Source organism: Filicampus tigris, chromosome 21 (assembly GCF_054856515.1).
Source record: "Filicampus tigris isolate MCC_2025a chromosome 21, RoL_Ftig_1.0, whole genome shotgun sequence".
NCBI classification, from domain to species: domain Eukaryota; kingdom Metazoa; phylum Chordata; class Actinopteri; order Syngnathiformes; family Syngnathidae; genus Filicampus; species Filicampus tigris.
The window spans coordinates 11,362,241-11,378,204 of record NC_141237.1 but is presented as its reverse complement, the minus strand read 5'-3'; the positions used below and the strand labels follow the sequence as shown (position 1 = coordinate 11,378,204).

Sequence of the window (15,964 nt, the reverse complement as noted above, 5' to 3'; positions counted from 1 at the left end):
TCATCAGCAGCATTCTTGCATTTATATGCGGTGTTTGCATTTTTTAGGAACTTTGATTAGTTCAAAAATAATGACGCCAAAACCAATGCGACCAAACATGCTTACAGGGCTAAAAAGTGCGGGTGTGTGATTTTTCTACAGGTCATTTTGAAGTGAGAAGCTCATTAAACAGCATGGCGTCTGCTTGCAGTTACTTTACGTTTGCGTGCAGCAAAACAAGCTAGGCTTTGATTCCTGTGCAGTTTGAGTTTTATTGGTGCCGGCAGGGGAACTGTGTGGGTATTTGTTGTACGTTCAGAGTCCATTTAGGGGTTATAGTGGCTCGGGGTGGGGGGGTTGGGGGAAGTCATATCTGGATCTTAATTGCTACTGTGCAGGCTGCAGAGGCCCAACCACAAAACAGCATCTGTCAGCATGTTTTTATGGGGAGAAAAACGTGTGCTTGTATGTGTGTTGGAACCCGGCTATTTGTAAAATCCTTATTATTCTTTATCTTTTATGCTCCACTTTTAACAAACCTGCAGGATTTTTCTTGATAATGTGTCGTAAAAGCAATGTATTTTTAGTTCCTAAGGTTCCCCTTTTTTGGTCCCTTTTCCTTCCCTCTATATTATCCTTCGACATTGTTTTAATATTTGCATAACTGTCATTTTGAATAATCTCTTGGCGCGCAACGAGTTTGACATGCAAATTCACTCGTTGGGTTGTAATATTTCATTCAACCCTGGCTTCTCAAAAGTGAGGGACATGATCTCCTTCCTGTTGCCATTACACTTAAGTTCCAGTACGATCATTTTATCAAAATAGCACAGTGCTACATGCCGCTCACCGAGCATATGCACAGACATTTTTGGGGCAGGTATTCAAGCCCAAAAAAGTATAGTAACTTCTCTATTGATTACCCGTTAACACAATCTGCACAGTCAATAATACACCTAGTAACAAAGAAGGTAAAAGGAAGCTACACTGAACAGAAAAAGTCTGCACACCTCTTTTTAAATGGCAGGTTTTTGTGATATACAAAAATGAGACCCAGTTGAATCATTTTAAAACTTTTTTTCCCCACCCTTATTTTATCAATAACCTCAAAATGGAATTATATGTGTGTGTGTGCATATTAGAGAGGGGAAGTAGAAAACATATTTTTTTTGTTTAGGGCGAAAGGCCCGGTGCGCAGGAAGAAAGATTGTCTTGAAAAAGTCCATCAATCTATTTTCTATAGCGCTTGCCCTCATGACTAGAATCTAGAATCACATGTGACTTTTTGAGATAATTAGTGATGATGATGATGATAGCATGACTGAATTCATTCATATTTTGTTTAATTCCAGCTCTTGTGTGGGTTCTCCTAAAATTGTGCAGGTGTACTTAATGTTAAGACCAATTAAGTTGTGTGTCCATATTGGAAGGTCAAGAAAGAAAGAGAACAGCTCAAAGGGAGTAGAGGGAGGGGGAGCCAATTCTCTTAAAATATGACACTGTGTGGGAGGCGTTCCTTCCCTCTCTCTCTCTTTTCCCATTTACAAGCTTTTGCATGCACGCTCCTCACAGAAGGCGTGGGTGACTGGAGAAAGAAGGAGAGGAAAGAGGGGAAAGGACGGTGCGAGAATGCCCTGTGGCGCGGAGTGCACGCTCGGATGCACTCGCGCACGTTTGGAGTGATTTGCTGAGAAGTTTGTGCTCATCAGACGGCAGATATGGGACTAAATTCCCCCCCAGGGTGGAAACTAACCATCCCTTGCTGGATGGCATGCATCCTGGTTGCCTTCCATGCACAGGTAAGTCACTTTGAAAGTTATCAGAGCAGATGATAGTTGAAAATATTACTTTCTCTACTATATACATATATGTGTGTGTATTTAAATATATGTATATGTGTGTATACTAATATATGCATATATATGTGTGTGTTTGTGTATATATAGATGTGTATGTACTGTATATATATACATATACGTACGTATACATATATGTATATGTATACATCTATATATACGTATACATATATGCATATACATCTATATATGTGTATATATATATATATATATCTATATATATATGTGTATATATATATATATATATATATATATACATATATACATGTATATGTATATATACATGTATATATATGTATATGTATATATACAGGTACGTATACAGCATGTATATGTAAGTAGTTCTTGGACACCTGATAGCTTGTGTTCCAGTAACCACCATCATTATGACTAAAACGTGACCACAATTCCCTCCCGTTTTGCTCCTTTCTGCCCCTCCAAAATCTCTTTGGAGGGCAGTTCTTGCGAAGTTACATTTGCTCAAACCAGAGGGCATCCTGGGAAAAGAAAGCAGTGCTGGTGTGGGGACAGATTTTTTGGAGAGTTGTTTTTGCATGTGTTTTCGCAGTGACATTGCAAAGCTTTGGCTTTGGTTTTATTCTCACCATTGTCGTGCAATCACTGACTCACAGGATCCCCGAAGAATTCCCCTCAGTTTTCTCGGTTTTCACCCACTTCATACAATTTGTTCCATCTTCATTTGAAGCCGCCCTGCGTAACGTCGAGCCACTGCTAGATGACCTCAAAATGTGGAACGTAATTATAGTGAATGACACGAGCTGTAATTTGAGTTATTTATGCATGTGCCAAGTAACTTTTATGAGGCATCTGTTCATCCATCATCCACCATCCAGCCTTTGACTGTTTTGGAGTGAGCAAAACTAATGTTTCAAGTCGAAGTATAGTTTTGTGGTTGACTTATTATTGATTTGCAACAAGTGTCTTCTTTTCCAAATTTGCCACTTTAGTTTATGTTCGTTGAATGAAGTCAGGGATTGTTGCACCTGGTATTTTTTTCTCACGGTGTAAAGCATCCATTCAGCCATCCGGGAGTATATCCCAGCTGACTTTTGGGCGGGAGGCAGGTTACAGCCTGGACTGGTCCCTAGTCAAGTACAGGGCATTGATACATAAACACCCTATGTACAATCTGGAGTCTTTAATTAACTTATTTAATTAAGCCCAGGCGGCAAGGGTAGAGCAGACAAAGTCAAAAGACTGCGAGGCAAACGTACATGGACGTAAGTCCACTGTGCTGCTCCATGAAAAGCACTGATAGACAAATGCAAGTTGTCCTAGTTTAAATGTTCCGTTTTTTTAAAAGGGGTGTGCTGTTTAAAAATATACACTAAATGAGTCACGGCAACTTTTCAAGGTGTTGATTTTCCTGCAGCCTCATGAATCTCACCGGGTCTCAAAAGACCAAAAAGTCAAACGGTGCTTTTATTGGCTCCCTGCCCCTTGGCTGCTGAAGCCGTTATGCAAATCCCACTCTTGGAATGTTCTCGCTCTGGTTTGACGCTATCACATGAAGGCTGCTTACGGCTTTTAAACAACATTGCCAGAAAGGTGTTCAAAGTCTCGTTTTCGCATTTCTTCAGTATTTTTTTCTATTTATTTTTACCCCTCCTCTTCGCCCTCTAACAGTTCACACACTGTGTGACTACACGGAGGATAAAGTTAGCTTTGAGGTCGGCCCTATAAATGTTCGCTATAATCATAAGGGCTGGAAAAACTACACTGTGTACCTCATATTTAGTGTGTCCAAACAGACAGTACACTAGCACCTTGAATAAGTTAGCGCTCTGTCTAGCTGTCTGTCAAGTTGATCGGTCCGCCTTCATTTTGTCCTAAATTCCTCATGCAGGGTTTCTTTTAACTTTTCAGTCCTGCCTTTTCTTAATTCCTTCCCTTGCTAACTTCTTCCTTTTATTGCTTTTTTCCAGCCCTAGCATCGGTTGATTATTCATTTCCTTCTCTCAGTTTCGTTATTTCTGTCCTTCCTTCCTCACTATGTATAGGACCTTCACTCTGTTCCTCCATAATGATTTCCTTCCTCCATTAATGACTTCCTTCCAGCATTCCCTTATCAACTTTCACCATTAAATCGTTCCTACTTTCCTTTCATCCCTTCTTGTTCTTCATTTTCTTTCCTTCCTTCTGTGGCCTGCCATCCTTTTTTCCTTCCTCCAGGACGTGCCATTTTTTGGACTTTCTGCCATCCTTCCTGCTTTCCTTCCTTACTAATGTCCCTTTTTCACTTCTCCTTCATTCTACCTGCTTTCCTTCCTTCACCATTCCTGCATTTCTTTCTGGTTTCATTCCTTTCTTATATTTATCTATCTCACTTTGCCTCTATTCTCCCATATTGTTTTCCTTCTTCCCTTACTGCTCTTTCCTCCGTCCTCCATTCCCACTTCGGTCCTGTCCTCCTCTCTATCTTAAATCTCTTCCTTCCTCATTCATTCTTCCTATAATAACGGCTGCTTTCTTGCCTCGCAGCCCTTCCTTCCATCCCTTTTCCTTCCTTCCTTCAATGATTGCTTTCCTCTCCCGTTTCCTTCATCCGTCCTTTCTGTCTTTGTCCCCTCCATCCTGCATTCACCCTTCTTTCATCACCTACTCCATCATATGGTTTGCAGGTGGTTGGCGCCAAGATGAAAAGGACAACGGCAGATGGATGAATGATTGCTAGCATTAATAAAGGTTTTAATTTATATTTTACCTTTTAATGTCATTTTTATATGCGTGGATATTCATGGGAAAGGACTTTTTTTTGAAGGAGATGAATGTGTAGAAGCAGGCTATAGGTTGTGTTTTTCTACATTTGGATCACACTCTGTGGTTTTGGCATTGTTACTGTCATAACAGCCAGACTCACTGCTTCAGCAATGTGGCAAGAAATTTACCGCTGGCACCTAAGAGAGTATGTACGTACGTGTGTGTGCGTGTGAAGGCTTTCGTCTTCTGTTCCCATTTATCGGCTTTTGTCTCCCTCGATGAGCTAATCTTCTATGCAGCATTAAAATGACAAAAGGACAAAGAAGAAAGATGTGTCAGGATTGAATGCATTTTGCGGTCAGGCGCCAATTCTTCCATGCCAAAAATGCAAAAGAATGTGTGTGTTGAAAGCAGACATGGAACATGGCTAACATGTTCGATTGCGGTATGTGTTTGAGCGGATTCCTGCCGTTCATTGTTCCCACAAACTGTCAACGGTTCACCCCAAATATGGCTGTGAACTTATTAGGAGTGTCAAAAACAAAATAAAATTTAACCACAATGACCTCCACTCTTACAGACGCTTGCTTCAATGAATCGGCGCCACTCACTTCAACAGATAAATGGCTTACGGAACCTTAAACCTTAAAAAGACACCTTTATTCCCCCTCAGGAATAAAGCAAGTGCTGCCACTGAGCAGGAAAATGTAATTCATAATGAAAAATAATGTATTTTATGTGTCCTGGGATAATCCTTTCACCAAGTCAAGCCAAATGAAGGTTTCTGTCCAGTTCCAGATGGCTTCTCTTGTAAGTGGGTGCCACTAGAGTTTGGTTTGATGGTCTGGATTCTGGTCAGGTACTTCTGAGCTAGCGGAAATAATTCCAGGGCACGTCTCGGAAAGAGTTTTGTCCTCTTCCTCTCATTACTCACCATATCCAATGATCACATGGCTATGGAGAAAGAGGCCCTTCAAGCAAAAATGTACGCTCACATTGGTATTATTCTCCTTTTTATTGCTTAAAAGGTCTAGACAGAATTGTGGAAAAACTGATTTTTTTTTTTCTTTCACAATATCTTTTAGAACGCTGCCTCCAAGTCTCTTCAATGTGGCGAACAGCAATATTTAAAAGGCTCAAGATGCTGCAATAAGTGCAAACCAGGTAACGCTCTTTTTAATAGACCCATTTTCATTGTTCCACTTTTTTTTTTTTTTTTGCTGAATTAGCACACACATGTTCTATTTGAGACGTAACTGTTTTCTCTCTCTCTGTAAATGCCCACTCTGCACCCCTGGCAGGTTTGCGTGTGTTCGCAGATTGCAGTGAATCCCACCAGACGAAATGTGTTAAATGTGGTCGTGGGGAGTACCAGCCCTACTGGACCCAAGAGACGCGATGCCTCCAGCAGAGAATATGTGATGCAGGTCAGGAACTGAACTATTCTATCAATTGGATCAAGATGTCTAAAATCTGTTCTATGTAATCTGCAATGCTCAGGAAAGTATATCCGCAACATTGTTGCTGACAGTCCCTGCTGTCACTATTATGTTTTTTCAAGTTAGTATATTAAGTTTGTAATTCAGCAAACATATACAGTAGGCTGCTAGAATCCTTTGCACGGGTGCAGGATTAAATCATAACTTGACTGACAAAAAACTTTGTTAGGTACAGTCCATGGCTACATCCTCAACTACTCTTTTTTTATAGCTTTACAAGATAATAGCATAATAATTTAACATTAGGTGTGATTTAGCCTTATTCGTTTTTTGAAAGGAGATTCAACAACAACAATTTAAAGCATAAATCAATCCAAATATATTTTTTTCAAGAATATATTCCTAGCAGGCCCATTAGTTAAAGCATGGCATTTTGATTAATTTTGCATTTGTGGAATATAAATCAAGAAGCAAAATGCATTTGTTTTTAGCCATCTCTGGGGTCGGCCATTTTGTCTTCGGTCGACTGAAAATGACAACTCAACTGCTCACAAAGACCAATCACGGCTGACCCGTTTTCTGAATCCGAGCAGTGATGAGCAGTTGTGATGTCATTTTAGTTGACAGAAGACAAAATGGCCACCCACAGAGATGGCTAAAAATGAGTGGATTAACACTTATTCCACAAACGCAATATTCATCAGAATGCCCTGTTTCAACTAGCGGGCTTGCATAGAATATATTCTTGAAAAAAAAATGTTTGCGTTGGCTTCCCCTTCAAAAAAAAAAAAAAAAAAGAAGAAGAAACAACATAGTGGACCTAATGCTGTGCCCTGTGATTGTATAGATATAGTTTATGGATATGGATAAAAGTCAAAATGTTGTATATTTTAAAAAATGACATACAGTACTTCTTATACTGTACATTTCTCTAGCACTTGTCACAATTAGGGTTACAAATTACTATGGGCGGGAAATGTGGTGCACCCTGGACTCGTCGCTGGTCATTGCAGGGCACATACAGACAAACAACCGTTCAAGCTCACGGTCACACAATTTGGAGTCTTCAATGAACCTGACACGCATTGTTTTGGAATGCGGGAGGAAAGTAGACTGCCAGGAGAAAACCCACACAAGCACGAGTAGAACAGGCCAACTCCAAACAGGAAGGCCCGAGTCGAGATTCAAACCCCAAACCTCAGAACTCTGAAGCAGGCTTGCTAACCAGTCAGCCACAGTGCTGCGTTTTAGTCCAAAACGAATGAAGAAAAAATCTATTACTATCACATATCAAATTGTGAGTCTGACATCCATGTCCTTATTTACAGGTAAAGGTTTTATGTCCAGGCCTGAAAATCTGGAGGCGGAAGAGCCTTGTCGCTGTCTTCCCAACTTCCAGTGCTCTCTCATCAACTGTGAGTTCTGTGAGAGGATTCCCTCCTGTCAATCGGGATATGGACTAGAGGTGGAGCCAGGTGACAAAGAACTCTCCCATTGATGAGACACACTTAATACAATAGTGATTAACAATATGCTGTATGTAATGTATTCCAGAGTCCAGAAACGGAAGAAAGATTTGTGTTCCGTGTAAAAAAGGATTCTTTTCTGCGGACAACAACACCAAACAATGCAAACAGTGGATAAAGTAAGTACACGCGCTCCATCTTGGTTTGACATTCTGAAGGGAAAAACATTTGGTTGGTTGGTGTGATCACTGCTAGCCAACTGCGATGAGTAACACACACACATACACGCACACACCGCTTCCTCTGGAACCCTGGATCACACACATCACTTTCCACTTGTGCTCCCATCCAAAAGTAGAGGCGGGAGAGACATGGTTTTCCCTCCATTAATCTTCGCACAGCTGGCTAGCTATCCATGGTGACACTACTAGTAAGATTTAATTAACTTCCCACACTGTTTATTGCTTCCATTTCAAGCATCCAGTGTGTACTTTTTATTATTTTTTATGTTTTATTGTTGTTTTTTTTTAGCCTTGTATCACCTTTAAATTTGTTTCAAATATAAAATGCGATCCAAATCGAAAATCATATGCACACCATCAACCACGATTAGTATATTGATTTGGTTTCTGTTTTAAATATGGCCTAATCGTGAATTTTAACGGGCAGAAAGTATTATTTCCGTGACCTAATACTTTTAGCATTTCTGTGGCAAAACTAGCATTCTTGTGGCTTTACATATCATTTCAGTGAGTGACCTAATACGGCATTTTGTGGCAAAAGTTGCAGTCTTACAGTCGACAGTTTAGCATTTTTTGGGGATAAATACAGTATAACACAAAGGTAAATATTACATTTTGGTGGCACAATGTAACAAAATATAATCCCTTTATGTCTTTGTGGCAAAATGTAGTATTTTAGTGATTTAATATAGCATTGTTGTGACAAAACTAGCATTTTTGTGGCTATGCATAACATTTAGTGAACTAATATAGCATTTCTGTGACCAAACAAGCATTTTAATGATCTAATAGTATGTACTATTTTTGTGGCAAAACTGGAGTTTTTGTGGCTTAACACCGCCTTTTAATGAGATAATATTGTTGTTGTTGTTTTTTTATGACAAAATTTTCGCAGCTGAACATATTAGTTTCCTAATATAGCCTTTTTGGGGGGAGGGGCGGAACAAATGTTTTTGTAACTTCAGATATTTTACTGACATAATATAGTGTTTTAGGGCAACACTAGCAATTTTGTGGCTATACATAGCATTTTAGTAATCGTATAAATTATAGCATTTTTTTGTGGTGAACCTTGCATTTTCATGGCTGTACAGTACATAACATAGGGATGGGGAAAATATTGTATTTTCTTGCACAGCTTAGCATTGAAATCCTCCAAAATATGGGGTTTGAGTAAAAATGTATAACTGTTGCAAATTTAGGTTTTGTATCAAAACAAAATAATTCCTTGGCAAAGGATGGTGTTGCTTGTTGCACTTGCCATTTGTCACCATAACTGCTGTGGTTGCTAATATTCTCTTCAAAAGTGAAATAAACCTAGATTTTTGTTGCATTTTCCACTGAATTCGTGTTGTTGCGGGCCACATTTTTTTTTTAATGTAACTCACTTCATTCATTTTCCCTTCTCTCAGTTGTAAGGCAGAGGGCAGAAGTGAGACACAACCAGGCAGTGCTCAGGCAGATGCTGTGTGTGGACCACCTGTCTCCGGTAAGGAAAATCACATCAATTCATGAGAAATAAATAATTAAATAATATAGTAATTCCAAAACATTCTGACGTCATCCTACCTGTAGGTGCTGCCCCCTCCTGGGTGATAGTGTCAGTGTTGTCAGCCATCACTATCCTCTGTCTCCTCATCCTACTCCTCTTTTGCTATAAAGACAAACTGAAGTTACTCTCTTGTAAGTTGCAACTGTACATGATTTTGTTGTAAGATTCCATCAACCAATCTGTGTAGAATCTAACTGGATTTTTTAACCCCCGCCTTTAGTTAACCTGCGATCGTGTGTTCAGAATCTGAAAAGGACAAGGATACAGCAGGTAAGATACAATTTCAGGCAAAAAATCTCCTAGTAAACAATTTGACCCTTTGAGCAGTTGGGAACCATGGCCCATGGCAATAAAATGTTTTGGGGTCAAAACTTATATATTATTGACAACAATATAGTTTGGGCTGTGGCGCTGTATTCATTTTATTCATTAATTTATTTTTTAAAATACACAAATTTTGTGCTTGGTCCTTCGTTACCCAATGATTCATAGTACTTCTTTGTTGTTTTTGCGGTAACACACAACCCAAGTTGACTGTCAAAGTCAACCTAAAGCATGTTTTATTTGTTGTTGGTTTAGGAGACTTTGGCCCCTCTTTACCAAAGTGGGGCAGCAGGCGGTCTCAAATACATCTCATGTGAGACAACCAAACTCTTCTGCCAAGCCCCTCCTCCTACGAACAATGTTGACGAGCCTCCTCGCACCTTCCTCCCCTGCACTCCCACTGCTGCGGTCTCCCTCCCTCAGACCCAGGAAACGACCACGAATGAAGTCCCGCAGAGGGAGGCAGTGACGGAGGGACAGCGCGAAGGCTCTGGTGGTCCTGAGGAGGTTTCTGAAGAAGAGGAACTCACCAGCGTCTCTCCACTGTTGCCGGGTTCATGCGCGTGCAGCGTTCAAGTCCGGGAGCCTCTGGAAGTCGGGGAAAATGAGGACTGTAGCCAAGCTGTCAGTCCAGGAACCCCCTGGACTTGCTCCTGCGCTGGTCTACATACAGAGAGGAGGCCGGAGGAGGAGAGTGTAAGAGTCAGCAATGCACACATGATCAAGAGTGAAACAAACATTGCCTCTCTTGTCTCCTTTTCGCCTCCTCTCCTCCGCTCCTCCACAGTCAGTCCTCCGTCGAACTCGGTCCCTGAGCTCTGCATGCCTTTGAGCAAGGCTAGGGCGAGACCAGAGTTCAAAGGTCACCTGAAAGACATGTCACCAGTTAAGCAGAAGGGATATTACAGACTGGAAAGCATAGACTCCTCGTGCACAGACAACAGCGGGCCCTCCGTGATGACCTCAGTTAGCCCTTTAAAGACCTCCTCATCGATTGGGGATCTCTACTCAGAAAAGCCTCGGGAGGCCTCCTGTCAGGAGCAAGGCTACGGAGCCTTCTGGGAGGACAGCAGAGGGAAAACACTCCTGTCAGCCGAAGCAGAGCTCGAGTGCCCCCCTGGAAGCCTACAGAGTCAGCTTGCAGAACCAACTCTTACCTCAGGTAAGTTAAAAAAAACCAAAAAAACATGGTGTACAACTGCAATGTTATGTTCCCATGATGTTCCCAATATTTTGGCTACCTTGCTACATGAAAGGGATGGATATAAGACACTGTGCAAATTGAACTGAAGAAAATATATAATAATAATAATATATATTTTACCGTTTACTATTTATTTTCTGTATGTTTTAGAGCAGTGGTTCTCAAACCTTTTGCATCAAGTGCCACCTCAAAAAATATTTGGCTTTTCAGGTGCCACCATAATGACCAACATTAAAATAAAGTATATAGAGTAGAACGCCCGAGTGTTGATTAAAAAAACAGGTTTTGTTCCTAAAAAGTACTTTTGATATTATTGAAAACCACTGTAACAGCATGCACAGTTTGAACATTTACACTGTGCTTATATTTGGGAAAATAAAAAAAAAATACCGAAATAATTATTCAACTCAAATGTGTTGCACATAAGTTGAATAAAAAAAAGCTAAATAAATGTTTGAAATCAAAGAGTTCTAAAAGTTTAAACGCAAATTGATTGTGATATAATATACAAATGTAAACAACTACTTCATAAATGTACTGTATTGTGTTAAAAAAAAGTTTAAGCCACTGAAAATTTAATTCAGCGATTCTTTCACATACCACATGAGGGAGCTAACTAGTGGTCACTTTGATAATGCCTGTTTCAGGATAAACTACTCACAGTCACTAGTTCTGCCAAGAGAATCAGTTTAGTGATGTAACAAAGATGGCTATTTGAAACGTCTACCCTCGCGACTGATTTGAAAAAACTGAATGCATGTGGTAGTGGGTGTGCACGCGTGTGATTGCCAGGTGGATTCGCTGCACTGTTAGTGTAGGCAGCCTCACTGTTCTGCCACGCAGTCGTGCTCGTACATGATTTGATACACTCACAGTTTTGGGTTTCTACAGAAAAGATGGGAGAGTCTACCAAGAATAACAGGCATGAAATGTATGTTGGGTTTTACTGGAAAGTTGCAGCGTCGCATGGCTCATCTGCTGAATCTTTCTCACAGAAGCCAAAAAGACAGACCTCCACGAATCACACTTTTCCACAGAATGGCCACAGTAGGTTTAAAGCAGGGTATTCCAAGTGCCTTGTGATATATATATATATATATATATATATATATATATATATATATATATATATATATACACATACTATATGTATAAGTATGTATGTGGATATACATATATGTATATCTATATACATACACACATATATATATATGTGTGTATGTATATATATATATATATATATATATATGTGTATATATGTATATTTGTATATATATGTATATATGTTGATATATGTATATATACGTATATATATTTATATATGTGTCAGAATTTGGTCACTGGGTTATTGGTTAGTACATGATTCTTTTATTTTTTATTGTTATTTATAGTTTTATTTTTTAAAATTCTACTTTTATAATTACAATATTTTTTTTTACAAATTATTGACCAATCCAAAGTGTTGAAAATGGCTTGTTCTCTTTGACAAGGCAATGTTATGTCATGATCCTGGCCATCAGCAACTGTACAGTATTGCCACGCTATTAAACTGAGAAGCTAACATAGCCAAGCCAATTAATCAATCCAGTTGCATTTTATTTATAGAGCGATTTTCATACATGACAATGCAATCAAAGTTCTTCTGCATTATAGCACCTGCTACAACCCTTCCACATTGGGGCAACAAGAAAGGGTTAAACATAGTTTACACCCGAAAGGACCCAAACCCATACTGTATTTGCAAATAATGACTAAAAGATCAGAGGCTGGGTACAATATGTCTCATGAAGAAGCAACATCTCATGGAGCCCTCTGCACAAGGAATTTAAGACAAGTAAATAAATATTTGTTAAAAGCGAAGCTAAAGCAGTGTTTGGTTGTTCGGATGCACAACTCATACTAGCGCTACTGCTAAAGCTAACACAGCAGTTGAGGTGTTTTTAGTCAGGGCCAACAATATCATGCGCTACAAAGTAGATATTAGGGGGTTGCCATGGTAATGGCATTGAGTGAGTTAGTCTTCAAAATACTTGGAGGCTATTATTCGAAGGAAAAAACTCATTGTGTTTGTTTAAAATAGGATTCCTAGTGGGATAATATCACATACCGCCAGGAAATAAAACATATAGTAGAGGACTGGTTAGAATAGAGTGAAGTTACAAACTTTTCAATACAGTACATATGTTATACCAGTTTAGTGAGTGTTGGACCACACGGAGTAAAAGGAATAGGATACTTCTGTTTTTAAAGGAAAGTAGACCACCAGAACCACATTCAGACACACAACATTGTGGGGGGTGTGCGTGCGTGTGTGCGTCAGTGTGAGCCGTGCCATTGACAGAGTTCCTGTTTACCCAGACTTTCATAGGCTTGCGCAAAGTGACCACAGCTTTAATTGTAGCAAGATGTGCGCAGCTTGAGTAATACTTTTATAACCCCATCCACCCAACGCACACACACACACGCACACATGAGTATCTGAGACTCTCACTGATGACAGGATCGCATAATTACACACTTGAAACGAACACCATTTCCCATCACGCGTGCATTAGTTGGGCTTCCCGCAAATACTATTTTAAGTTCAAGGTCACCTGTCTGCTCTATATATACTTAAAGAAGTGCTATCTTGCCATTAAGAATTTATCCTTTAGAATAAAAAAAAGAGTACACATTGCAGATATGTTCTGCCAGCGTTCAGCTCGGTTTAAAATTACAGTATGTTGCTGTTGTTGGGCATCCAGAGAAATCAGTCAGATATTGGAAGGGGTAAAGAGAAGCAGATTCCAGAGAGCTTTGTTTTCAAACTTGTGGTGGAAGGACATATTTTCAAGTTCAACCTCTCACGCTGTTATTCCAGGAAAAAGACGCAGTTTGCCTACCTCGACTGCAGCTTCCTTTGTGTGCTTTTGTGTTTTCTGTCAACACGTCTGCCCGTTTGCTTATGTCAGATGTTTGCGTGTGTCGTCTCCTTTGCGTAGGCGGGGAAGTCAGACAGAGGGTTGGATAAAATGGAAAGCAGGCCTTAAAGTGAGAAAAAAGGCTCCCAAATCGAAACACACTTGTAATGTTTATTGGGTCTGCTTGGATGCAGCCGTCCGTGCGTGAAAATATGGTTTGTACTGAAGTTGAACCAAATGAAAGAAGCGAACAACCACATTTCTTCATCTCCTGGGACTCATTTGTAAATTACAAAACATTGGCAAATGTTTTACTGTTGGTGGTCTTGGATTTCCCAAAATAAAACATGCAGATCAGTCAAATTAAATGAGCAACGGCATTGGCAAGGATGTAAATTATTGTGGTGGCGGGACTTTCTTTGATCATTCGGCATGTTTTTCTTTGTAAATACTATTGAAAATCTCTCCCCAACTACAACAATAGGTACTCATGCACAATTTTGCCAGATAGATTGCAAGAGGTGGATTGTATGACATGAATGAGAATCTCGTCATGATTCATTATTGATTAGTATGCTGTTCTACATGTTCACGTACCACGTTATGTGTACATATACACACACACGTCTATATATGTGTGTATATATATATATATATATATATACACACACACACACACGTCTATATATGTGTGTGTGTAGATGTGAAGAATCTGTAAAAATATGTATATGTGTATATAGATGTATATATATATGTACATATATATGTATATATGTGTATGTATTTACAGTATGTATTTATGTATATAGGTGTGTATACATGATATAGATATATATGTATATATAAGTGTATATACGTATATGTACTCTATGTACGTGTGTATAAGTATGTATGTGTATATACATGTATATCTACTGTATATACGCATACAGTGCATAACAGTTTTATATATATACGTGTATATATATATATAAAAAGATAAAACTCAAGATGAGCAATTGTACTTCACCACTACAAACTACAACCCAATGATATATATATTGTTCAATTAGTAACTGTTGTAATTGTTTAATCGTTGTAAAGGCAAACTTTTTCATACAACTCTCATGTTGAGTATTCTTCACGTGCTCACAGTTTCTTGTCTTTACTAGGTCAAGTGTCGGGTAATCACAACACCACCTTCATCTCCAGCGGTCAGGTGGTGAACTTCAGCGGTGATGTCATCGTTGTTTACGTCGGTCAGACGTCCCTCGGAAGTGACGGCGCGCCGCTGGAAGACGACTTTGCGAGTCCTGTACAAGAACAGGCCAATGAGACGGCGTTGTTTTTCCAGAGTAGCGTGAGTTCAGCGGCGGACTCTGTTACCCAAAAGCCATTGCGGGATGACACTGTGCAGGCCCCAAAAATGCCTGCATGAATGTCACAATGGAAACCAAAGCAGTAGAGCTATGATGCTGTCCAAGCATCTGTCCATTACAGCCTTTTTAACAACTCAGCCCACCCGACCATTTTCTATAGCGCTTGTCCTCTTAGGGTCAGGGGTGACCTGGAGCCTATCCCACCCTGGGCTAGTCGCCAGCCAATCATCAAGTTAAATGTATTGTGCTAACTACAGTTTAAACTGGCAGGCTTACAGCACGCACATTTCAATTGTACCATTAAAAGGGATCATTTGACACTTTGGAACTGCTCCTCTGAAAAATCCAAACGTTCGCACTGTGGAAGACATTGTTAGAAGCATTATGAAATCATACCATGAAAGCAAATATTTTTATGGTGGAAAATTTAATCTGCGAGTTCCATTAGAGGGGAGATGTCAAAACTTGGTGAGGAAAAACATGAACTGCTTCTCAGAGTACTTTCTTACATTGAAAGCTTTTTTTTTTTTAAATAAATATATATAATAAAGAGACATGTCCAGTTTTGGTACGAATCTTTTTTTTTTTTCTGTATGAAGGTCTTTTTTTCATACTGCACCATTTGTGCAGTTTCTCTTGGAAAAAAATGCTATGCATTTGATAAGCTATTTTTATTTTGAGTATGTTTTAACATGCAGGTTTTATTGAAGAAAAGTAATATCTGTTTTTTGTAATTTGTTTGAAACAAATTTACAAAGTTGCATTGTTTATGTATTAATTCATCCTTTTTTTGACAAAAAGCATACTGTATATGTGAAGAATGACTATTCCAGCCATTTATGTTAGCAACGGGGACAATCATAATAATTGCAATGGGTGACAAAATGAATATTTTGACTGAAATTAAAATGTTTTGCATCTCA

General features: G+C 39.3%; 1 protein-coding gene and 1 long non-coding RNA gene across 10 annotated transcripts in view; one reads left to right on the top strand and one right to left on the bottom strand.

Moving 5' to 3' along the window:
• LOC147127609 (uncharacterized) overlaps window positions 1-10,244 on the bottom strand; it is a 21,048-nt gene extending 10,804 nt beyond the window's left edge. For 4 of the 9 annotated variants that reach the window (XR_015084487.1, XR_015084488.1, XR_015084489.1 and 1 more), the window contains exons 1-3: window positions 9,273-10,238; window positions 9,092-9,183; window positions 4,774-4,847 (exon numbers count right to left, since the gene is read on the bottom strand). This is a non-coding gene — a long non-coding RNA (uncharacterized LOC147127609). Of the gene's footprint in view, window positions 1-4,773; window positions 4,848-9,091; window positions 9,184-9,272 lie in introns of all 9 variants that reach the window. The other 5 variants (XR_015084493.1, XR_015084490.1, XR_015084486.1 and 2 more) reach the window with 5 other exon arrangements.
• Window positions 1,560-15,964, top strand: tnfrsf11a (tumor necrosis factor receptor superfamily, member 11a, NFKB activator). Its single transcript, XM_086021394.1, has 10 exons — window positions 1,560-1,778; window positions 5,642-5,720; window positions 5,858-5,983; window positions 7,324-7,470; window positions 7,550-7,640; window positions 9,116-9,192; window positions 9,279-9,386; window positions 9,476-9,525; window positions 9,835-10,741; window positions 14,835-15,964. Exons 1-10 carry the CDS (start codon window positions 1,698-1,700, stop codon window positions 15,098-15,100), a joined length of 1,932 nt encoding a protein of 643 aa, XP_085877520.1. The 5' UTR covers window positions 1,560-1,697; the 3' UTR covers window positions 15,101-15,964.

Coding starts and splice junctions, on each gene's coding strand:
- tnfrsf11a (XM_086021394.1), top strand. CDS start 1,698: ATGGGACTAAATTCCCCCCCAGGGTGGAAACTAACCATCCCTTGCTGG. Junction 9,387..9,475: donor CAAACTGAAGTTACTCTCTT/GTAAGTTGCAAC, acceptor CCCCGCCTTTAG/TTAACCTGCGATCGTGTGTT. Junction 10,742..14,834: donor AGAACCAACTCTTACCTCAG/GTAAGTTAAAAA, acceptor TGTCTTTACTAG/GTCAAGTGTCGGGTAATCAC.